The sequence below is a fragment of the Mesoplodon mirus genome (assembly GCF_964341445.2).
Source record: "Mesoplodon mirus genome assembly, chromosome: 2".
In the NCBI taxonomy this organism is placed as follows: domain Eukaryota; kingdom Metazoa; phylum Chordata; class Mammalia; order Artiodactyla; family Ziphiidae; genus Mesoplodon; species Mesoplodon mirus.
In genome coordinates this window covers 108,261,603-108,285,948 of record NC_138977.1, presented here as the reverse complement: position 1 = coordinate 108,285,948, position 24,346 = coordinate 108,261,603, and the positions used below count along the sequence as shown (strand labels likewise).

Below are 24,346 nucleotides of genomic sequence, written 5' to 3'. Positions count from 1 at the left end.
GTAAACTAAACACGCCTGTGGGCTGCTGTGTTCCATGAGGACTGAACTGTCTCTGGCGTCGGGCTATAATCCAGTCTCTGCTTAATCGCCCTGCAGTGGGGAGGCAACGGAGAAGCACCACTGTTGAAGGCACTCTTCATCTGTACACTCTTCCCATACTGAGCAGCATACCTGTGGCTTCCCATTGACTCTGCCTTGCCTTTTGGGACTGACTCATTCCACATGCTCTTTTTTCTCAGTGATGGGCCTCCATACACTTGGCAAAGCTCCTCTCTCACTTCAAGTCTTCCTAATCCATTCATTCAAGCCTCAGAGCACGATATATGGACTTTCACCAGTTTGGCTTGCTCTCATGTAAATGCCTCCCATTTGTGTCACTTAGAAGACCCAAAGCTATTCCAGATGTGGCATATAGTATTTCTTGGGATGTGGGCAGTGTCAGTCTCTATCAACAGAGCCTAAGGTTACTTTTGAAATTGGTGGCCAGTTTGTTTTTCTTGGGCAGGATTGATTGGCCATTTGATTGACTGCCGTTTTCCTTTGCTGCTGCCCTCAAGAGCCAGTTGGTGTTTTTTGAACGTCTACCAAGAATAGGGCTGGCAAAAAATGAGGAGGTGCCCATGCTACCACATTCATGGCAGAGACTGCTAAGGGAACATGATGCTGCTTCCCGAGAACCCAGGCTCAGCGTCACAATTCTTCTCAATATGGCACCCGTAGGCACTGCTACCAACTCATTAGAACTGGGAGGTGCTGTGACCCTCTCTTTTAATTTTTCTAAAATTTGCTTTCTTTTTATTTTTTTTAATTTTTTGTTTATTTTTTTGAATTTAATTTTTTTATAAGCAGGTTCTTATTAGTTATCTATTTTATACATATTGGTGTATATATGTCAATCCCAATCTCCCAATTCATCCCACCACCACCACCACCACCACCAACCCCCGCTTTCCCCCCCTGGTGTCCATACGTTTGTTCTCTACATCTGTGTCTCTATGTCTGCCTTGCAAACCCGTTCATCCGTACCATTTTTCTGGATTCCACATATATGCGTTAATATACGATATTTGTTTTTCTTTTTCTGACTTCATTCTGTATAAGTCTCTAGGTCCATCCATATCTCTGAAAATGACCCAATTTCGTTCCTTATTATGGCTGAGTAATATTCCATTGTATATATGTACCACGCCTTCTTTATCCATTCGTCTGTCCGTGGGCATTTAGGTTGCTTCCATGACCTGACTATTGTAAATAGTGCTGCAGTGAACACTGGGTTGCATGTGTCTTTTTGAATTATGGTTTTCTCTGGGTATGTGCCCAGGAGTGGGATTGCTGGATCATATGGTAGTTCTATTTTTAGTTTTTTAAGGAACCTCCATACTGTTCTCCGTAGTTGGTTGTACCAATTTATGAACTGGACCTTAAAGAGATTAGGTTAGAACCTAAGATAGATCATCGTACACTGCCTAAAATAATTCAGTTGTAGAACTCAGAAACAGTAAAGAAATTATATTTGAGGGCAAGGACCTTGTGGTATTGCTTCCCTTGAGACTCACCAGTGCACCCAGTACTGCGTCGTGAACATACCAGGGACTCAAGAATTAGGGGTTGAATGAATTAAATTAAATCCAAACAAAAAGGACAGCTTTCTCTAGGAAATGTGTACAAAGAGGTAGGGAATGAGTTGGTAGAAGGGGCAGTCAGGAGAGGTCTAAGGCTGAATTTCCAAATTGGATACAGCAGAGGCAGGTATTATAGTTTATCCTCTCAGTGTCTGTTCAGTCTCTTGCCTTGAGGTCCAATGGGTAGACCGTGCCCCATCCTCACCCATGGTGGGGTCGACCAGTCTATGGACTTGCATCTCCTTTGTAAACACTGTCTTGGTAATGGGGACTCTGGCCAACGGGTACTCTGTTGGTAACGCTTCTGTAATACCGCCACCCAGGCGCTCTCATCTCCCTTTTCCCCACACCCACAGAAGGCCACCTGGCCTTTATCAGCAACCAGCAACCCCCAAAATCTAACACAAAGTGTTGAGATTTAGGCAGACTAAATAAGGTATTGCTGCTGCTCTTCCAATGATACCCCATCAGGCTTGTTCTTATAAGGCACCTGAATTGGGTGGATGTAAGCACCCTATGCCCAGATCAGCTTCTCATCTGTAAAGAATGTCTCCCCAAAGGACAGTCAGGTAATTTCATAAGCAAGAGCCTCCCTCTGTATCACTCAGCATGCCTAAAATGCTCTGATAACTTTCCAATGCCTGGATTTTTCAAGAAACTTTAAAAAAGGAAAACAGAACCCCAGCCAGGCCCTGGAGTAGAAAAACTGGTTTCTGTTTAAAAAAAAATAAACAACAGCCTTTGAAAAATCTCTATTTAAAAATTCTTAAATTTGCCTCTAAATGCAAGTTGTAATTAATAGAAGTTGGAGTTTACACTGTTGAGTGTAAAAACACCCTCAGGCACAAACTAATCAAGTGTGTATGTCATGCTGTAAACTACAGCAAGTTCTTTGTTTGACCCAAAAAAGGCTTGCCAAACAGCAGTTTCTTCTTTGTCGAGAGCTCCCTTATTGTCTCATTTTTGTTTTCTTCCCACTTCCCCTACCCAGCCCCCTTTGAACCTTGCTATAGTATTTAAGAAACTTTTCAGGTTCCATGTTTTATTGATAGTTTTCATCCAGCCTGAATTTAAATTTGAGAATAGATTAGGTGTCTTAGCCCTTTTTCTTTTTGATAAATAACAAGAGGTTTCTACTTATGATTTTCTGTCCTCAGGGCTTTATCATTAAGATTAAATAACTGTATTCTCAAGCATGCCACTGCACAAACATCTTTTCAATTATGTGAGTAACAGATGCCTTCACAAAGGAACTATTGAAAATTCAGAAAGCATGTTTCCAAAAAAGAAAGGGAAAAAAAAGTATCAGATGACAGAAGAATGTAATTGTTTACCATTAAAATATATCCTTAACTCTTCCACTGAAAACCTCTTGGAACATTTTGGTTTTGTGCAAGTTATTACAAAGTTTGATCAAAGTGATACATGTTTGGGGGAATTGTTGAACATTTCAGAAGCTCTGGGATGTGTGGTGTCTCACGTGGGACTTGAATGCGACAGTTGTTTGTGCTTTTACATATGGACCCTTCATGTTGGGGGTGCACATCACGTTGAAAACACTGTAGTTGTATTTGTCTATTATTCTTGAAATGATGTTCATCTGCCCTTGAAAGAGATCCAGAAGAACACCCAGAAGTTTCTCTCCACCCCAACACCCCCCAACCCTGACTCCCACAGCCCATGTTCAGGGGCCTGTCATCCTGGAGCTGCATCTCTCACGCTGAACCTCCTTCATGGGAGTCAAGCCACCATCCATCAAGCCAGGGATCCCAGCACCTTTCTTTCCTCTCTTTGCTTAGTTAGGGTCACAGTTACTCCACGACTATGGGAAGGCAAAGAGTCATCAATGGGCCTCAGAAACAACTCTCCCACAACTGGGGCAAATGGAGAAAATTAGTGCCTTCAAAAGGTTTTCTTGTTCATCTTCTGCTTGCACTTGAGTAGGTAATGAAGCCCCCAGTGAGCTGATTATTTTCCCAAGGCAGAGATTTTCTGAAGATGAGTGGCCGTTGATAATGGTTGTTGATAATAATGGGCCACATGCCTTTTAGGTATCTTAGAGTAGAATACAAATGATGCTCTTTTTACCTATTTCCTTTTTAAAGAGCTCTGTACAGTTTACCGTTGGTAGCTCATGGGCAAGCTAAGTTGTTTTTTTTTTTCCAATTTATTTATTTATTTATTTAGGCTGTGTTGGGTCTTCGTTTCTGTGCAAGGGCTTTCTCTAATTGTGGCAAGCGGGGGCCACTCTTCATCGCGGTACGTGGGCCTCTCACTATCAGAGCACAGGCTCTGGACGCGCAGGCTTAGCGGCCATGGCTCATGGGCCTAGTTGCTCCGTGGCATGTGGGATCCTCCCAGACCAGGGCTGGAACCCGTGTCCCCTGCACTAGCAGGCAGATTCTCAACCACTGCGCCACCAGGGAAGCCCCAAGCTAAGTCTTTTATACAGAACCCATGTTGCATTCTCCCACCATTTTCTTGCTCAGGTGGGTCCTGCCGCTGGCTTATTCTCCGTGGCCTACATGTCAGCATGGCACCTCCCTCCGTGGTTCGGTGCTCAAAGCTTTGAGTTCACATCTTCGTCTGTCGGAAGCTGACACTCAAGTCCTCTTTCTCAGCTCTCTTTGTGACTGATATTTTTTCTGCTCCACTGAAACTTATACCATAAACTGGTGGAGATCTTCATCTGGAGCCCACATTTTTTCTTAGATGGAGCTTGGCTTTTAAAAGAAAAGGAACAAAGCGGCATAATGGCCATTATACTCAACCAGTGTTGTGCCCACTGAGAAAACATTCCCACTGCTCCGCACGTTGACACAGCAGCACATTTGTGTATCTGGCTTTTGTTTTGGTACGTCCCGCCCCCCCCCCCCCCCCCCGCCAACAAATGCTCTTTAGACATTTTTAGAATGATGGTCTGGTACCTTGAGCTGGAGGTGAACAGTATGTGAGATTAGAACTTTCCATGTTTCTTGGAACCTTAACAAGTGTGTGTACTTCATCTTCAAAAAAGAAAAACTTACCTTCTGTTGGCTCCATATTTGGTGAAAGAGTGCTTCCCCACACTTCACAGCAAAGTTATATATTTTCAGTTTCTGGCTGAGAAGGGAAATGTCTGGCCAAACCTTAGAATTTATCAACCCTGGAATCAACTTGGAGGTATAATAACTCCATTTGGGATCAGATCAGGTCTGAAGCCCAGTGGAACCAATATGTCATCTCTTTTCTAATGCCACGATAAAACTAATAGTTAAAAGAATAGTAGTAGCATTTTTGCCCTGATTTGCATGCCAACTTTATCCCCTCTGCCCCTAAAATAGTCTATTCTGCTCCAAAGGCACCAGTAGAAATCTGGGCCTGGAATTGTTCACTGGTTTGATAGCATCAAAGTGCCTATGAAGTAACTAGGGTAAGCTTGAGGTTCAAATACAACCCTAAAGATTTGCCACTATGCCACGGAGCAACTAGGCCCGTGCGCCACAACTACTGAGCCTGTGCTCTAGAGCCTGCACGCCACAACTACTGAGCCCCCGTGCCACAACTAATGAAGCCCACCCACCTAGGGCCCGTGCTCTGCAACAAGAGGAGCCACCGCAATGAGAAGCCCGCGCACCACAACGAATAGTAGCCCCTGCTCGCTGCAACTAGAGAAAGCCCGTGCGTAGCAACGAAGACCCAACATGGCCAAAACTAAATTAATTAATTAATTAATTTAAAAAAAAAAGATTTGCCAGTTCTTCTAACTCTTCAGACTGAATCAGTCCTAGACATTCTTATAATATCATTTTTCAGAGCTCTATAAATACATGGAGTCTCATTTCTCCTCTTAAGCACTGTTTGCTAAATGTTTTGGCCCCCAAATTCAGTCATTCCATGAAAGCATTAGTCAATACAGGAGACATTAGTGGTTACTCGTTCTGATGAGATTTGACATTATTTTTCCTCTGTCTATGGGGAGGGGAGGGGAATGTTGCCTAATAAAGATGAAGGGTCTTTTCTTCTTTTGTATGAAATGCAAATGATGAGGACATGTGCAATATTCATTTCTTGAATATGAGGCTGCTGCTTTTTGTTGAGAAAGAGAGGCAAGGCCCTGGAGGATTTCAGAATTTGTAAATATAAAATTATCTGCCTTTGTGTTTAAAAAAATAATAAAAGGGAGAAAGAGTTGGCAGGTTGCCAGATTACTTACATTACAGTAATAGATTTGCTGACCCCTGACTTCTGCTGAAGAGAAATGTATTGAATTTTTCATAATATCAGATGAGGCAGATCTAAAAACCTAGTATACTGAGCACCATTATTTAACTTGAGATTTAACAAAGCAGAAATCTTTTCAAACCAGCAGTTTCTTGTATGATGATAATTTAGTGGCTCAGACACTAATAAATCAAGGTTATAATGCCACCGATTTGTTAATTTTAACTTGGGTTGATTTTAAGTTGTCTTTAAGGAAAAAAAAAAAGGAGAAGGAGAAAAAAATCTTGCTTTTCACAGTGACTGAATTTAGTAAGAATCTCGGTGATAGAAAAAGGCTCCCCTACTGTTTCTGCTTTGGGGTGGAAAATGTTATTCTTGTATTATTCCTAGGGAAAAATAAAATCTCATGCTGCTACAATTCTTATGCCTATGGAAAGATGTTATTTTTTAATACATGATGGCTTACCTATTTCAGATCCATTAATGGCATCGTAAATAAGCATTTTGCTAATCTGAAATGTGAAATCTGGATAATAGTAAAGGCCCGTTTATCTGCCTAGCTTTCAATCCTCAGACTACATTAGATTGGGGGGGTGGGTGGGAGGGGGAATTTCCCTGGATTTTCTAATGAATATATTGCTTCTCTTCCCTATTACTTCCATCCACCAGAAACCCAAACCACATTCTTAGAGTTGCAGCCCATTGAAAATATTTCTCCTGTGTAATGAGTTCTTAGGGGCTGGGGTGCATTTTTGCTTTTATCTGTACAGTTGAGAGGCTGATTAAATCTTTGTTGTAAGGTGCAGTCATGTTGCATTATACTAAATTCTTTATACAATGCTTGCTGCATTGGGCAATGTTGACCTTATGTTGGCTAACCTGTTTTCAGTGGTATCGCATGTACGTTAAACGTTTAAATGTTCAGAAACCTATAATAGCTTTCGTCCTCTGTACTGTGTAAAAACTTCTAATAATCAGATGATAAGATCATATCCTGTGGGGTAATTGTGTTGTACCATGACAGGATAACTGAAAAAACATTCAGTGAAAATCGTACCAAACGGAAATCACTATATGAACAGCGATTGTTTGTGTGCCGGGTGAGAAGAGATCTGCTCTTCAGGGCTTAGCTGGTCATATTTCTACTTGTTTCCTTTTAGCTGCTGCCTTTCTTGTTTTATTTCAGGAGCCTTTATTCCCTGAGCCACTATAATTATCTTTCAGTGATTTAGAAGGGAAAAAAAACACTCACTTGACCTTTACACACACACACACACACACTCACACACACACTCACACACACTCTCCCTCTGGAAGCCTTGAACAAGCAGGGTTTGTGTTTGGATTCAGTTTTACCTTAGTCATGCCTCTTTCCAGATACAAGAAACATTTAATTCCAGATTTCCTGCTTCTGGCTTTAGGCCTTTGACCAGCAAAGTGAAATGTATTTTTTACTGCTGTCAGCCAGCCAGCTGCTGAGCTGAGTGAAGGGAAGAAAAAAAAAAAATGAAGGAAAGGGAAAAAAAAAAAAGAAAGAAATGAACTAGAAGTGTTGCCCTGCTTCTTGAACTTGCAAAATTGTGCGAGGAAATTAAAGTCTCCTTAGCACCCATCTAGAAAGCTGGGTCGGCCCAGGACTATCAGGACCTGAGGTGAGGGGTCCTCACCTTGGGTATCTCTCCCACCCAGTTCTCTGCTTCCTCTCACCCCCTTCCCCACACTCAGAGGTAATGCTGTCCTCCATAGTGAAGGGAGTCCCTCCCTCATGGTGCCACCATCTCAATTAGAGAGTGGAGTTTGGGGGGAGGGTGGTACCAACAAACAATAACCATTGGAATACCCAGACTTCAGTGCTCCTTGGGTTCCCATGGCAACCAAACAAAAGTAAAACAAACCTATCTGTCCTAACAATAAAAATATGTTTTCATTAAAGTCAATTTAACATATTTTTCCTAATTTAAAATATTCAATGCATTTTGCTCCCGGACAAAAATCCCCAACCTGCCACTGCTGAAGGGGATAAAGTCCCTGGCAGAACCATGCAGATAAAAGCAACTGGGGGGAATGTTGGGGACTTTACGGATGAGACGGAATACATTCAAGTATGAACAAGATTGCTTTTTTTCTCTCTTCTGCTTAGTTATGCTTTTTATTATATAAACATTAACTGTAATATTACAGTGGGAAGCAGGTATTTGGCAGCCATATATTATTTTAGTAAGTCTACATAGAGAGAACAGTTTCCAGTTTTAGCAGCTGTAACATGTTTAAACTCAGTTTGTAATGGGATCTGAAGATAACTATTCCCCATGGGCTGTGTTGATCTTCATGGCTGGCCCACTGCCAGACGCAGGGCTCGAAACTATTATTCACGCCTTCTTGCACATACCTTGCCTGAGCATGCTCAGTAATGACTTTTGTTTCTAATTGCTGTAAATTGAGATTTGATTTTCCCATAATTTACTTGGTATTTTATTAAAGAGTGAAATACCATGATCACAAATGTCCCCACGTCTGCACTCAAAAACCCGAACAGTTGTGTACGTTTAAGTACTTGAGATCCAAATTGCATAGTTAGAAACCAGTTTTAGGATAGCTAACAAATATCCAAGCCAAAGAAGTTTTTGCCTGGGAGTCTTAGTTTAAAAATAATTACGGTTCCCAATATTTGAACAGATTTATGTTGTTTATAAGCCAAGTACATTTTCTTCATTGAGTCAACTTGTCTTATTTAAAACAAATTATGTTTGCTGTATTAAAGTTCATATTTTTAAGGCTGAGTCTTGTATTAATCCCACAGTGAGTCATTAATCATACCAAATGCATTATAAAAACTTTAATCACTGAAGTTGAAACTGAGATTGTAATGCAATCCATCCCGTTTAATTACATCAGCTATTTTTCCCTTTCAGATCAAGCGCTACGTCGCAAAGGGAAAACAGATTAAAACAAGAGCTGTTTGATGTTTCTCTTTTTAGAGCAATTTTATGTACTTTGTTTAAAAAGTTATATAATTAAAACGCTTGAATTTTTCAGCCCTCTGATTTTTGTGGCTTGAACGTTCTGTCTGCCTTCCTTCTCTCTGGAGCCCTCTTTAACTTGGCACCCCAAAACAGAGCTTCTCCTATTGGAGGCACCTACCCCCCCCAAGAGCTCTGGATAAGACAGCCGTTTTCCCGCTGTGCTGCGCTCCCCTCCCGTAACCTCTTTATCTTAAGTGTCTGGTCTATATTTTGACATGAATGAATGCAAACTTGGGAGACAGGCAGAACTAGGTTCAAATTCCACATCTAACAAATGGGGTGACTCAGGCAAATTATTTAGCCTTTTTGGGCCTCAGTTGCCTCATCTGTTGAAAAGGGAATAATAATAACAACAACAATAATAGTAAATACTCCATAGGGAGGTTGTGGACATTACGTGAAATAACCTATATAATGTACCTAGGGCATTACCTGGCACATACTAGTACTTTACTAGAATGTAAGCCTCAGGGGCTTTGAATATCTTGCTCACTGCTGTATCTTGGTGCCTAGAACACTGCCTGACACATAGTTGGTGCTCAATCAACAGCTGTTGGCAGAATGATAAACGAATGGCAGCTAGCATTATAGTTGCTGTTACTGTGATGTTGTTATCAGCATCTAGCCAGGTCCCATGGGCAGTGATGATGATGTGACTTTGGATGTGTCCATTGGTATCCTCGGTGTACAGCTTCGCAAAACAAGAAAGAGGTCTTGCAAAGAAAGCAGTATGTAAGCTACCAGGTGCTGGTTTTGACCGGGGAAGATGAAGTCACTCAATTAACTGCCTGTATTGAGACAAGAAAGTAAACCCCCATGGCATCAACACTACTGGAATTGCCTGCCCTGACCGATCCTCTCTTCTGATACCCTTGTAGATTAATCCTGCCGTATGAAAGGTTTATTAAAGGAGAGGAAGATAAGCCCCTGCCTCCAATCAAACCTCGAAAACAGGAGAACAATTCACAGGAAAACGAGAATAAAACAAAAGTATCAGGAGCCAAACGCATCAAACACGAAATCTCTAAGAGCAAGAAAGAAAAAGAGAATGCCCCGAAGCCCCAGGATGCATCAGAGGTGAGTCGGGCTACTCCACAGAAATACCTCTGTGAGGTTGGTCCTGCCTCGGGGTCTTCTGGAGCCCTGCATCCATAGCTGCATCCCTGCCAGAGACGACACCAGGCTGAGAAACTTAATCATCTAAACTTCACCATTCCCTGAGTAGTGGGCCTTTCGGGGCAGCACATGGATTGAATGGGATAGGCCTAGAATAGGATCTAGAAGGAAGCAAACACTCTGTAGAAAACTGAGAGTAGACCCGACTTTGAGAGAGAAGGAGCCAGAGCTTCAGCTCTTAAAGCCAAGGGACTCCCATGTGAAAGATGTGGCTTCTTTGCCATTTCACAGCCAGCCTGTCTGAGGAGCTGGTGTGACTTTAAAACACGCATTGTGGGATCTGCTGTGTCTCTGCAGGACTGTCCTAAAAACTTCAGAGACTTGTTTGCCTCCATTAATTGACCTCTGTGCACCAGACTTGGGTTAAGACCAATTTAGAAACATCTTAAGTACATATTATTTATAGGGGAATTTTGAAATGGTTCCTCTGAAACCATGATTATCTGTCTTGTTAACAGGTAGTTTCTGAACCTTTTAAAACAGGCCCCACCTACCCACAGCCCCCAACAGCTCTCTGGTAGAAGCCGTTACTGTCATCGTCCAGACAGTCATGGGGGATGAGCTGGGCTCTGTTTCAAGATGAATAATAAAAAAGTTCTGCCGCCCATTAAAAAAAAAAAAAAAACCAAACCAAAACAAAAGAAACCTAGCAGCCACATTTGAAGACAGCATGTTCTAAGATTCAACCCCAGAAGGAACTTTGGTGCTGATATTAAACACCCCCTAAAATCAGGTTTATGATGAACACATAAGAGACTCTCTAATTAAACACCAGCTTAAAACACACACACCAGCCTCCTAACTAGAAATTAACTTACCCAACTGACTCCTGTGTAAGAAGATAATATTAATACCAAGAAGAGAAATTTGCTTTAATTTTTGTTTCATAATTATTTTAAGCTCTAATAATTAAAAGGGGGGGATGATGCAGAGATTTCTAAACATCTGCAAGCTTGCAACATAAATGGCCAAAAGCAAGGAAATTCCAAGTTAAGGCTTACATTCCATTCTCCCTTTATCCTGTTGGTCTGGTGATTTATTATAGGGCTTGGGATCAGTGAGTTCTATTAGATACCATATGTACAGCATTGCCAAAGCACCAGGGGACAAACTGAGGACCAAGAGGCCAGCTGGCCTTTGAATGGCTCCACTCTGGGCGTGAGAATTGAAAGGGCTGCTTTGTGAGTTGGGGTAGGAATCCTCAAGCCATTGCCCTGAGCCTGTCAGCTTGGGAGGCGACCGCTGTCAGTAGAGCCCAGTGCCCTGCAGTCCACAGAAATCCTGAAAGCCTTAAGGCTCCCTGTTTCCTATAGGCCCCCACAGGTTCCCTTCAGGGACTGCAAGTATCTAAGGGACCGAGGTCATTATGATCAGGTTATCTGAACTACCTGGAATCCCACACCCTCTCTCCAAGGTTGTCCCAAAGATCAGAATCACTCCCCGCCTCCTACACAGACCCATGTTATATATATATATATAACAAGTATATTTCTCTATATATATATATAGGAATACTTGCTATATATATATTTCTATACATAGCAAGTATATCTCTCCTCACTGACTGTGTGTTTGAATTTTATTGTTGTTGTTATTATTGTCATTGTTTTTAATTTGGAGATAGGAGGGCTTTAAAAGCCCTTCTAGTCAAACCCACTATCTTCGAGTAATCAGATTATATAAGCTGTGTGGGGGGAAGGTACCATTTAATATACTAAGGCAAATCATAAAATGCCGTCCTACAAAAAGGGTGCTTTACTTTTTTTTTTTTTCCTGCCTAGCTTTCAATGACCTCCTAAACCTGTTTACAACCAAAAACCTAGAACTCCATGTACCTGAAGGCCTAGGTCATAGAGACATCAGTGGGGCTGAGACTCCCCCACAGCCCCATCAGAAACTAACACTTAAATGCAATATGCCTTTTTCCCTAGCCATAGTCATTTTTCTATATTTTCATGTAATGTATAAGCTCACGAGACCAATGACAACTGTTAATGTAGAACAAGTAATGATCTTTGTACTGGAAAAGGCAGCTATTAGTACAAAAACAAAGAAAGGAAAAGACTGATGATAAGCATCCCTAACAAAGAGGGATATCCTGAAGTGGATTTAAGGAGAAATATCTATGAAATGGGTATGGTTCCTTAAAATTTTTGTTCCTATGCATCCCTACACCAGCATCCTCAGTCTTGCCCAAAGATGCTAACGTGGTAGACACTTCTTTCCTTAACAAAGAAGAAGAATATTCAAGGGATGAGGTGGGGGGAGGTGGGGGAAGACCATCTCAATATCCCCATTTTGTTACTGTTCTCCACCAAGACACATCAGGGCAGAAGGACAGAAGTTTTGAAAGAACTTGCCAGTCCCCCTGGGTCACAGATGGAAAGTTAAGATGACCTTCTAAGGCCAAAGTCTGCACAGCTACGTAATGCCATGAATGAGTCAAATTGTGCCCACAGCTTCTGTCAGTAGGGACACATAAAGACCATCCATCTCATTGACTACAACTTATTTCAGTGAACAGAAAAGCTGTATGTGTTGTGGCATTCACTGCTTGAATTTTGACAATTTCATTTTCAGCTTTAATGGAAATGTCGTTTGCTACAGCCTAGAAGGACTTGGAGTCCCTCTGTCCCTCAGGTAGACAGGCTGACATTGCATCTGCATAATTTTTCAATACTTTAGCTTTATCTGCATGTCATATGGCACTGGGTAGAAATTATTAACACTTAAGCATTGCTAATTTAACGCATCATATTGAACATGTTAGGACGGGATTTGCTCTCTCGAAGAAAAAACAAGGGGTTTTAGTAAGTAAGTTTGTTGTTGACACGGGGTTGGATTTTTGAAAGAGAGATTCTAAAAACATCTTTCTCCAAAGTGTCATAAACCGCAACATGTAATTTAAAACCCATTTGGGGCTTCCCTGGTGGCGCAGTGGTTGAGAGTCCGCCTGCCGATGCAGGGGACACGGGTTCGTGCCCCGGTCCGGGACGATCCCACATGCTGCGGAGCGGCTGGGCCTGTGAGCCATGGCCGCTGAGTCTGTGCGTCCGGAGCCTGTGCTCTGCAACGGGAGAGGCCACAACAGTGAGAGGCCCGCATACTGCAAAAAAAAAAAAAAAAAAACCATTTGGATAATTGACGGATTTGACACGAAAACAACCTCAGAATTAAACTATATATTAGCATCAAGGAGTGATATGATTGTATACCGGCAGTACATAATACTTTGCTATTTTGATAGGTATCTCATAAGGGACTGGAGTGAATATGCATATTTCCCCTGATATTTCTGTAATTTATATTTCTTTGTTTAGAGCCATGATTGGGGAGTAATAAAGCTTTACAGAAACTCCATGAGCTGACTGAAAAGGCTGTTTTCAAAAAACAGCTGTGTGTAATATTTTATTTCATAGCGTAAAGTGTCAATGCATTTGGCTTCCTTCTGACTATCTTTTGCAATATTTTATCAGGTTTCGTCAGAGCAAGAGAAGGAACAAGAGACTTTACACCAGAAAAGCATCACTGAGCCTCTCCCAGTAGCAGACACAAAGAAAAAAGTGGAAGGGTACCAGGATTTTGCAGCAAGGCCCCTGGTGTCCCGAGCAGACCCAGAAAAGGACAACGACACAGATCAAGGTGCCAGCAATGAGGAGGCAGGAGAGGAGGGGCCTGCCCCTCCACTCGCGAGTGCCCCTCTGGCCCCCGAAAGGGATCCAGCCCCAATCCCCGGGGCTGGCAAACAGTCGCGCACCTCTCCCAGGGCTCTCCTGGACTCAAAACAAGAACCCAAGCCCTGCTGTTTTACAGAGAGCCCTGAAAATGAACTCCAAGAAGCATCCTTCCCCGGCTTCCCCACCACGCAGCCACCACTGGCAAACCAGAGTGAAATGGAGGATGACAAACTCCCCGCAATGGCGGATTATATCGCCAACTGCACCGTGAAGGTGGACCAGCTGGGCAGTGACGACATCCACAGTGCACTCAAGCAGACCCCGAAGGTCCTTGTGGTCCAGTCATTTGACATGTTCAAAGACAAAGACTTGACTGGGCCCATGAATGAGAACCATGGACTTAATTACACCCCCCTGCTCTACTCAAGGGGCAACCCAGGCATCATGTCCCCGCTGGCCAAGAAAAAACTTTTGTCCCAAGTGAGCGGGGCCGGCCTCTCCAGCAGCTACCCCTATGGCTCCCCACCCCCTTTGATCAGCAAAAAGAAACTGATTGTGAGGGACGACCGGTGTTCGGGTTTGTCCCAGGCCCATCACGGCCAGAGCACTGACCACATGGCAGTCAGCCGGCCGTCAGTGATTCAGCACGTCCAGAGTTTCAGAAGCAAGCCCTCAGAGGAGAGAAAGAGCATCAATGACATTTTTAAGCACGACAAACTGAGTCGATCGGAGCCCCACCGCTGCAGCTTCTCCAAGCATCACCTTGGCCCCCTTGCCGACTCCTATGTCCTAAAGCAAGACACTCAGGACGGCAAGGAGAAGCTGCTAGAGAGGAGGGCTCTTCCCCACTCTCACGTGCCTGGCTGCCTGGCCGATTTCTACTCATCCCCTCACCTCCACAGCCTCTACAGACACACTGAACACCATCTGCATAATGAACAGACATCCAAGTACCCTTGCAGGGACATGTACAGGGAATCAGAAAACAGTTCTTTTCCTTCCCACAAACACCAAGAGAAGCTCCACGTAAATTATCTGGCGTCTCTACATCTGCAAGACAAAAAGTCGGCTGCGGCGGAAGCCCTCACAGACGATCAGCCAACGGACCTGAGCCTTCCCAAGAACCCTCACAAACCCACCGGCAAGGCCCTGGGCCTGGCTCACTCGGCGCCCGGGCCTCAGGAGAGCAAGGGCGCCTCCCAGTTCCAGGTCATAAACAGCCAGAGTAGAGACTGTCATCCCAAGGCCTGTCGGGTGTCGCCCATGACCATGTCGGCCCCTAAAAAATACCCTGAATCGCTTTCCAGATCGGGAAAACCTCACCCTGTGAGACTGGAGAATTTCAGGAAGATGGAAGGCATGGTCCACCCCATCCTGCACCGGAAAATGAGCCCTCAGAACATTGGTGCAGCGCGTCCCATAAAGCGTAGCCTGGAGGATTTGGACCTTGTGATAGCCGGGAAAAAGGCCCGGGCCGTGTCTCCTCTGGACCCCTCCAAGGAGGTCTCTGGAAAGGAGAAGGCCTCAGAGCAGGAGAGCGAAGGCAGCAAGGCCGCGCATGGTGGGCATGCTGGGGGCGCCTCGGAAAGCCACAAGCTGCCCCTCTCCTCCCCTATCTTCCCAGGTTTGTATTCTGGGAGCCTGTGTAACTCGGGCCTCAACTCCAGGCTCCCGGCTGGGTATTCTCATTCTCTGCAGTACTTGAAAAACCAGACTGTGCTTTCTCCACTCATGCAGCCCCTGGCTTTCCACTCACTTGTGATGCAAAGAGGAATTTTTACGTCGCCAACAAATTCTCAGCAGCTATATAGACACTTGGCTGCAGCCACACCTGTAGGAAGTTCGTATGGGGACCTTTTGCACAACAGCATTTACCCTTTAGCTGCTCTAAATCCTCAAGCCGCCTTCCCATCGTCTCAGCTGTCGTCCGTACACCCCAGTACAAAACTGTAAGCCTGGCTCTGCCCAGCATCCCAAATGGTGTGGATAACAGAGCTTCACTCCTTAGCCTCGGGGTGACGGCTTGTAGAATTAGAAGTCAGTATTCTTCTAATCTGGGGTGAGATCAGTCCCGGCCAAAAGGGGCCTAGAGGGGAGGTGAACATACCTGATATTTCCGGGATGACTCTAGCCCTGGCTGGTCAGTCTTGAGCCCCTGCCAACACAGATGCCCTCGCACCTCAGATCGTTCACTTTGCACGGGGATCTTGTGAAGGGATTCATGTGTATCCAGGAAGAACTTAGAGGACCCCGTCTGAGTTCTGATGGTCAGGAAACAATCTGGGCAAAAAAGGGCAGATATTTCAGAGGAAGGGGCAAGGAAGACTGGCAAATATGCCAAGGGATGCCCCTCTCTTCATAAAACTCTCCAAGGTTCAATCAATGCAATGTATAGTGAAACTTCAATAGATCTTTCATTTTGACACTATTAAACAATCCAGAGAAGTAAACACTGTTAAACTGACTGTATATATTTGCTTCTTAAAACTACCCGTATCACTGTTTGCTCACCTAATTTATATACAGGTAGTCCTATTTTCTCCCAGTTCCTTCTTGTCCCTTTTTTTTTAATTAAACAGTATCGCTTTTGTTTGCAGGTCTTGTTTTTGTTTTGTTTTGTTTTAAAGGCTGACTGTCCTTAGTTGTTGATGTGTGTTTGTAATTTTTCCACATCTTATCATTTTGAGCAGCTTTGGGTGGTAATGTTATTGTTTACAAATTGAAGCAACTGATTCTAGTGGAACAAATGATCAAAGAAACAGTTGAGCACACAATAGTGCAAAGAACGTTCCTTTGCAAATCTGCAACTTAAGGGTTTTGTTCCTCATAAATGGCATAGTTGAAAGAGCTTATACACTGCTTACACGGCCAAATGCTTTGCTTTGAAGTATTGGGTTATGTGAAAATATCGAGCATTGTACTTACCTTATCTAGGCTGTGAAACTGTCCTACATACCAGAGGAATCATAAAAACAAAAACCTCACAGGCAGCAAGCTGCTGAATAACAACGGAGTCTAGAGGACATATTTGTGGGCTGCACACATATTTTAGGAATTTCAGAAATTAGAATAGAAGCCAAAATGATTTACATTCGTGTTGGCACTGATCCCTTTAAACAGTCTGGGAAGGGGGGTTGGGAAGAAGATAGAGCTTGACTATCCAGAAGAAAATGAACAGCGGGAGGCCCAGGCACCAGATACCTGCCCAGGGCCATGGTCTTTCGAGTAATAGGTAGTCACATTGCCTTCATCAAGTTGGTTTCTCGCTATTCCCAGGAAGAACCTCACAGGCCACATCTTTGGGGGTAACGGCAAACTGATTACCCAGTTCAAAAGAAAGCCATCTTCTTTGGGTTTATGGGGCATGACTTCTGTGTGTATGCACACACATAGGGTGATTTGTGTCATGTTTTTAACCACCTGGCAATACAGTCCACCTAACAATTTCTTTTATTGTTGCAAAGAAATGGTCAAGCTGTTCAAGCAGCTAAAAGATGTAAAGAATGTATACTGTCATGCTTGGCACTTTATTCTGTTTGCTGCCGAGCTGTAACATCAAGGTGGATGCATTTTCTAAGTGTGTTAAAAGTCGATCGACACAGAGAGTGGATTTTCCTTCCAGGTCCCATCCCTGCTGATAAGACTGCTTTGATGAACTCCCCAGTCAACCCTCCCCTGCCCCACCACTACCGGTAGACATTAGAACCATAGCTAACCAAGTCTTTTACCTGTGAGATATTTAATTATATGAAAATTGATGACAATTTTCAACTTCTAAATAGGTAACTTGACTGCAAAATAATCAAAACTGGTAAACAATGAAACCGTGGCTCTTAAACCAAGCCATGCATGCCGTGCATTTGTATTGAAATGTCTCTATGATATGAAGCCAAATATTCAGTGTAACATACTTAATATCCAAAGGTGGAAACAAAAGAATGTAGAGATCTAGTGTTAAGAGTTCCATTTGCTTCAATTAATTATTTACCTTCCTGTGGAATAATATATATATATATATTTAATAGAACCATAGATAGACTAGTAGAATTTAGATTATAAATGTGTGAATGCAGATTATCCTGCTATTGCACAAGATAGAGGGCGGAAAAAAATCTCAATTCCAGCTGGCAGAATGCTGGCCAGGACACATATAAGAAAGCTGCACTAGACTGAATAGTCACAGAATCAGAGGACATGGAAGAAGAAGGAAACTCCAGTGTTTCTGCAGCTGACATGGGCTAGATCCTACATGGTTTCTCTGAGCTTGTTTCTCAAAGAAAACGGGGGCATCTGTCCCTGGTGGAGCTCACCTATCCATTTTGAATATGGGGCATTTGTTTTCCCCACTGCAATGATTTCAGTCTGGTTTCATCATGTTGGAATTCGATCACACCATTTTCAAACAATGTTAACATAGTCCAGCTTTTGTTTTTCTCATCTCTTCCGAGAGGAGATTCACTGTTTCTGTCTGAGGAAGCTCATACCCTTGGCAAAACAGCAGGACAAATAAAGAGAAATGGGGGTATACATTCCCAACAGAAGCAGTGTGTTGTTTTAAAACTCCGAACAGAGATCTTGGAAATCCTTCAAAAAGACCATTGAATTCTTCATTGGCTGAGAACTACATTTTAAAAAGTCTTAAATAGGGCTTTGTTTGCATTGTTTGAGTTCAAGGGGCCTTATTATTGAATGGAATTGCACAAGCCTTTCTTTGTGCAATCAAACCATTGTTATTGGTAGTTCTGTAAAGGAAACTGTGGAATCTAATTGGCAGTGGAGTCATAAATCTATTTACGAAGTGTGGCTTCCAAGAAATGTTGCAATTCAAAATGCACTAAGTCCGTGATTTACTGGAGATTTGGAGATTCTAAATAATATTTCTGAAAAACTTCTGGCTTAACTTTTGGCAACTCAACATTAAAGAAAAAAACCCCCACAAAACCCAGCCCAACCAAGTTTCAGAATTAAGTATTCTAGTAAGTGATTGGAACTTGTAATCTTTGCCACAGGACTGACTTATTTATTTACTAGCTAGAAGCTCTTAAGTTCACTTGTTTATCAGGGCATATACAGAAGGGTTTGTTAAAACTCAGCATTGACTTTACAACTTTCTGACCTGGTGCATGAATTCTCAAGTACTGTATTTCACTGTGTTGGTGTGTCTGATGGAAATTTCGAGGTGATCCCACAAAAATATTTTATGTAGTGTGCCTTCAAAGAGAACCATTTATTTCTCTTCACTTGTTGTCCCACAAGTCACATTTGGTCGTGGTCAGCCAAGTCCCATCTGGTCTAGTTTTACACTTGTCCCAATTTTAAAGAAAAATGGGAACAAGTCTGCCCTGGTGAGACCCACACCATTGCAATGAATATCTTGAGCACTTAAATTCCAGTGTTGGCTGTTGATGTATTTGATATTCTGCTTGTCTCCTCATGGTTGAAATATGTCTGAAGAATAGCAGCGTAATCTCTTGGCTGTTTATACTTTTTTAAACCTTCCTGTGTTGTAAATATTGTATACTTTTGGTGACTCCAGCTATGTAACCTCTATGCTCTGTAAGGTGATTATTTGTATATAGCAACATGGCCCAGTGATACTATATAGTTTCCCAATGGAGAGGTTATTGAGTAACCTTTGCATTAGTTTAAACACTACCAGAAGAATGCTGAGCCAACTATAAACACTCAATTTTGTATGTTTTCCAAATTGTACTTATTACTGCTTTTGATACTGTATTACGTGCCAATAGTTTCCCAATCACATAGCAGGCAAGAGATATTTTGTACTTTTTGATCCACTGTAATATTTAATAAAAAACGTTACTATCTGTTTCCTTTTGGGTGTAATCTGTCACTTCCTCCTGAGGAGCCCTGTGACCTCACCAGAGTACTTTCTACCCCATTGTCCCCAAATAGGATAATAACAATAACAATGATGATGATGATGTGTATGTTTGTTGAGAACCTATTGGGTGCCCAATTGGCATATAGTATCTTTACTCTTCACAGCCCCATGTAAATATGGTTATGCCCATTTTACTGATGAGAAGACTGAAGCTTAGGTAAATCAACTTGCCCAAGATCACCTGGCTACCAAGTTGGCAGAGTTAGGATTTGAACCCAGGGCTCTTAAGTCTACAACTTCCTTTGTATACCAAGCTCCTCTCCTGGCAGGTAACAGAAGTCACCATTTACTTATTTGCTTATTTGGGCAACAAAGATTTTTTCATGTCTCAACTGCCAGGCATAGTGTTAGGAGCTGGGATTACAATGGTGAGTAAAAGATAAAAAATACTGTCTCTGGAGTTTATAAATCTTATGGGAAAGAGAGTTAATCAAATAGTCACCCACATAAATACAAAACTTCAACCTGACCTAGTTCCAGGGGAGAGGAATGTGATACATGAAGAGGAGGTGGTGACTAAACCCATAACGTGAAGGATGAGTATGAGTGGACCAGGTGAGAAGGAATTGGGAGAAGACTTATCCAAGCACAAGCTAACACATGTGCAAAGGCCTGGAGTCAGGAACAAGTTTAACTTATTATAGGAATTGAATAAAGCCTATGTGACAGAAGCATAATTAATAAGGTCCAGGGAATGAGGCTGAGTTGAGGTTCAGAGTATAGCAGGGGTCAGCCAGATAGGTCCTAAGAGACCAGGTTGAGCATTTGGTCTTTATCCTAAGCAAGAAGAGGTTTAAGTGGGGAGGTGATATGTTCAGATTTGTCTTTTGCAATGTCACCCTCTGGCTGCTGTGTGAAGGCATATTGAGAGCAATGTAATGCAAAGATGGTGGTCATTTCAATTGGGGTGGTGGAATGGAGGAGTGGATACATTTCAGAGGTACTTGGAAGGAAGGACGAACAGACTTAGTGATGGGTTAAATGGAACAACTGATGTATATTCAGGATTGAAAAGCTAGGAAAACAGCACATTCTGATGTCTGGTGATCATGGACAAAGATTTCTGGTCTTTCATCCCCTTAGTCCACTGCCTCCAAGCTTCCTCCTGGTTTTGCTCAGCTTTACTATTAGTTGAAGTGAGGCATTCACAAAGTAGCACGCTGTGTGCTCCCTTCTTAATGGGTCCCAGAGACTGGGGCAGGGGAGAGGGTGGACAGTCTGCTGAGTGTCTTACTTTACAACCCACACCATCTGGTCAGGGTGGACTTTGAATAGACAGGTGAGAGTAAACTGCTAACCAGCATGTCACCACAACTCTGGGGGAAGAAAACCACAAATATCAATACGTTTTGATAAAAGACCTAAGATCCTTTTTCTTATCATGGTTGACTCCCTGAAGGACCTGCCCACCCCTCTCTGGCCAGCAGGAGTTACAGCAACATGTTAGAACTCACACCTCTTCCCCCGCTCTCATCCCTTTGTTAATCCAAACACGCCAAACACAGAAAGAACGCCTAGCCCCGTGGTCTCCTCGCCCTAATTCTGATTCATGTGTATTTCACCATATCATGTGAATTGTTATGAGTACATCAAAAGAATGTCCTTCCATCTACGACACATTCAGCATTTATAGATCTGATACTTGAATCATACACAACAGGAAGCATCATGATAAGTTATCTATTTTTACCAGGCCTGGCTGGCTAATACTTTTGGGAAGGAGGGTGCTTTTGCTAAAGATGTCACTCATGGTGCAAAAGCAATAAAACTGCTCAATGATTTATTCTAGGAAAGTGGCCAAAGTTGACAAATGTTTGAGGGCTGATAGTGACCAGGAAATGGGTGATCATTTACATCAACAAGTAGGTAAGTGGAGGAGGTGGGCGTGGGGTAGGGGGTGGGGTGACCTCTGGCCAGGAATAATGTAAAAGCATAGCCTTCAGGGTTGACCTAGACAGTAGAGTAAATGACACTGATTTGGGTCCACTAATAGAGAATTCCTGAATTTTGGAATCTCCAGGCTACCTCCTGGGATAAACAACATTGCAAAGCATTTATTTAACCTGCTTAAAAGAACAAACTATTTTAATCATGCTAGCTCTAACCACAGGCATTCAGCCAACCTAGTAAGGACAAGGTGATCTGCACCCTGAGGCATCCATACAAGAACTACTACTACTTTAATATTGTTGAAACTCTCTCTAGAACAGAACTGTCCAATGGTACTTCCTAGAATGGTGGAAATGTCTTACGATTCAGAGTTTTCCAATACTGTAGCTACTAGTCAAAGTGGCTACTGAGCTCTTGAAACATGCCTAGTATGATGGAGGAACTGATTCTGTAATTCTATTTAATTTTTATTCACTTAAATTTAAATAGCCACATGTGGTTAATGGGTACTATATTCAACAGCGCAGCACTAGAATGTGCAATTGGCCAATGAGCACATACGTACAGACACAATTACAAATGGGACAAAATCTGCAAATGAATTTTAACATAGACACTAAAGCAGGCAACACTGTATCCCTTCTGGGCAAAACTTCATTAATCCATTGGGGGTAACTATAGATTTAACACTATTTTTCACTCAGGATTTACACATCATAAACATCTAAATACTTACTAATGAACAAATCACTGGGAGAGCATATGCCAATAAAATGGACAACCTAGAAGAAATGGACAAATTCTTAGAAAGGTACAACCTTCCAAGACTGAACCAGGGAGAAAGAGAAAATATGAACAGACCAATCACAAGTAATGAAACTGTGATTACAGAGGGGATTAAGATGGCGGAGGAGTAGGACGTGGAGGTCACCTTCTCCCACAAAAACATTAAAAATACATCTATAGGGCTTCCCTGGTGGCGCAGTGGTTGAGAATCCGCCTGCCAATGCAGGGGACACGGGTTCGTGCCCTGGTCCGGGAAGATCCCACATGCCACGGAGCGGCTGGGCCCGTGAGTCATGGCCGCTGAGCCTGCACGTCTGGAGCCTGTGCTCCACAACAGGAGAGGCCACAACAGTGAGAGGCCCGTGTACTGCAAAAAAAAAAAAAAAAAAAAAAATCTACAACTGGAACGATTCACACAGGTCACCTACTAAACGCTGGCAGAAAGGAAAAGGACCTCAGACTTCCAAAAGGACAAGAAACCGGGCAGAACAAAAGGAAAAAGAGAAAGAAGGAATCGGGACAGGACCTGTGCCCCAGGGAGGGAGCTGTGAAAGAGGAAATGTTCCCTCACGCTGGGATAGTCCCCTCTCTGGCAGGAAGATCAGCCTGGATGGAGGGGTTGCTTCAGAGCCTCAGAGGAGAATGCAGCAACTGGTTTGCAGAAGCCAAAACAGCACCGCTGCACTGTGCTCCCCAGCCTGAGACACTAGTCTGTCGTTGCAGGTGGGGGCTGGGTGCTGAAGCTCAGGCTTCAGAGGTCAGACCCAGGGAGAAGATGGGGGTTGGGTGCACAGAAACAGCCTTGAAGAGGCTGGACTGTGGCAACTGAGGGTGTACCTGGAAGAAGCCTGGGCTCACCAGAGAGGCAAGGTGCCACTGTTCAGGGGCTTGCACCAGGAGAGGGGCACAACCACCAGAAGAGCTTCTTTTCCTGTGTGTGTGCTCCCAGGCAACAGGATGCCACCTACAGGAGATCCAGGGGTGGGTACAAGTCACCACCACCATAGTGGGCTCCAGAGGCAGGCATGGGCTGCTGCTATGAGACCCGAGAGCAGGCACCAGGCCCTGCCCCAACTGTCCCGGGAGGGCATGGAAAGAGAAACCCATATGAAACCTGTGAGCAAGCGCCAGGCCCTGCCCCTGCTGTCCAGGGAGTGCGCTGAGAGCAGTCACCCATACAAGACCCACCACCAGGTGCCAAGCACTACCCCTGCTGACTCGGGAGCACACAAGGGCCATTGTACCTGCACAACCCATATCAAGGGACTAATAGCCAGTACACACTGAGGAAAGACGCAGCAAGCATCCAAACTAAAAGCAGTCCCTTGACTGCAAAAAAAGGGACAGAGTAGAAGGACTTAAGCTTACCAGCTCTCGCAAAAACACCAAAATCACAACTAACTGTTGAACAACCATTGATAAAAAAGACTGGAAACTATGAAAAAGGATATTTTACATTCAAAGACAAAGAAGAAGCCACAAAAAGCAGGAGGGGTGTTTTCATGACATAATCAAATCCCATACCCATTGGGTGGGTGACCCACAGACTGGAAAATAATTATATTACAGAGGTTTTCCCACAAGAGTGAGAGTCCTGAGCCCCATGTCAGGATCCCCAGTCTGAGGGTCTGGCATCCGGAGGAGGAATCCCCAAAGCATTTGGCTTTGAAGGCTAGCAGGGCTTGAATGCAGGAGCTCTGCACGACTGGAGGCAACAGAGACTCTACTCTTGGACGGCACACACAAGGTTTCATGTACACTGAGACCCAGCACAAAGCAGTAACTCCATAGGAGCCTGGGCTAGGTGTACCTACAAATCTCGGAGAGTCTCCCGGGGAGTCAGGGGTTGGCTGTGGCTCACTGGGTGGGGGGATGTGGGGGGCGTAGGACACTGGTGGAAGAGGCCCCAGACTATACTGATTGGCATGAGCTCTCCCAGAGGTTACCATTTTGGCATCAAGACTTGGCCCTACCAAACAGCATACAGACTCCAGTGCTGAAACACCTCAGGCCAAAAAAAACAGCAGGATAGGAACACAGCTCCACACATCAACAAACAGGGTG

At 43.5% G+C, this 24,346-nt stretch overlaps 1 protein-coding gene across 2 annotated transcripts in view; it reads left to right on the top strand.

The window, feature by feature from the left end:
• Window positions 1–19,531, top strand: part of ARID5B (AT-rich interaction domain 5B) — a 192,244-nt gene extending 172,713 nt beyond the window's left edge. For both annotated transcript variants that reach the window (XM_082640341.1, XM_082640342.1), the window contains 2 exons: window positions 9,727–9,925; window positions 13,501–19,531. In XM_082640341.1, coding sequence (XP_082496467.1) covers window positions 9,727–9,925; window positions 13,501–15,654 — 2,353 coding nt within the window. In that variant the 3' untranslated portion in view covers window positions 15,655–19,531. The remainder of the gene's footprint in view (window positions 1–9,726; window positions 9,926–13,500) is intronic.
• Window positions 19,532–24,346: the final 4,815 nt, after the last annotated feature.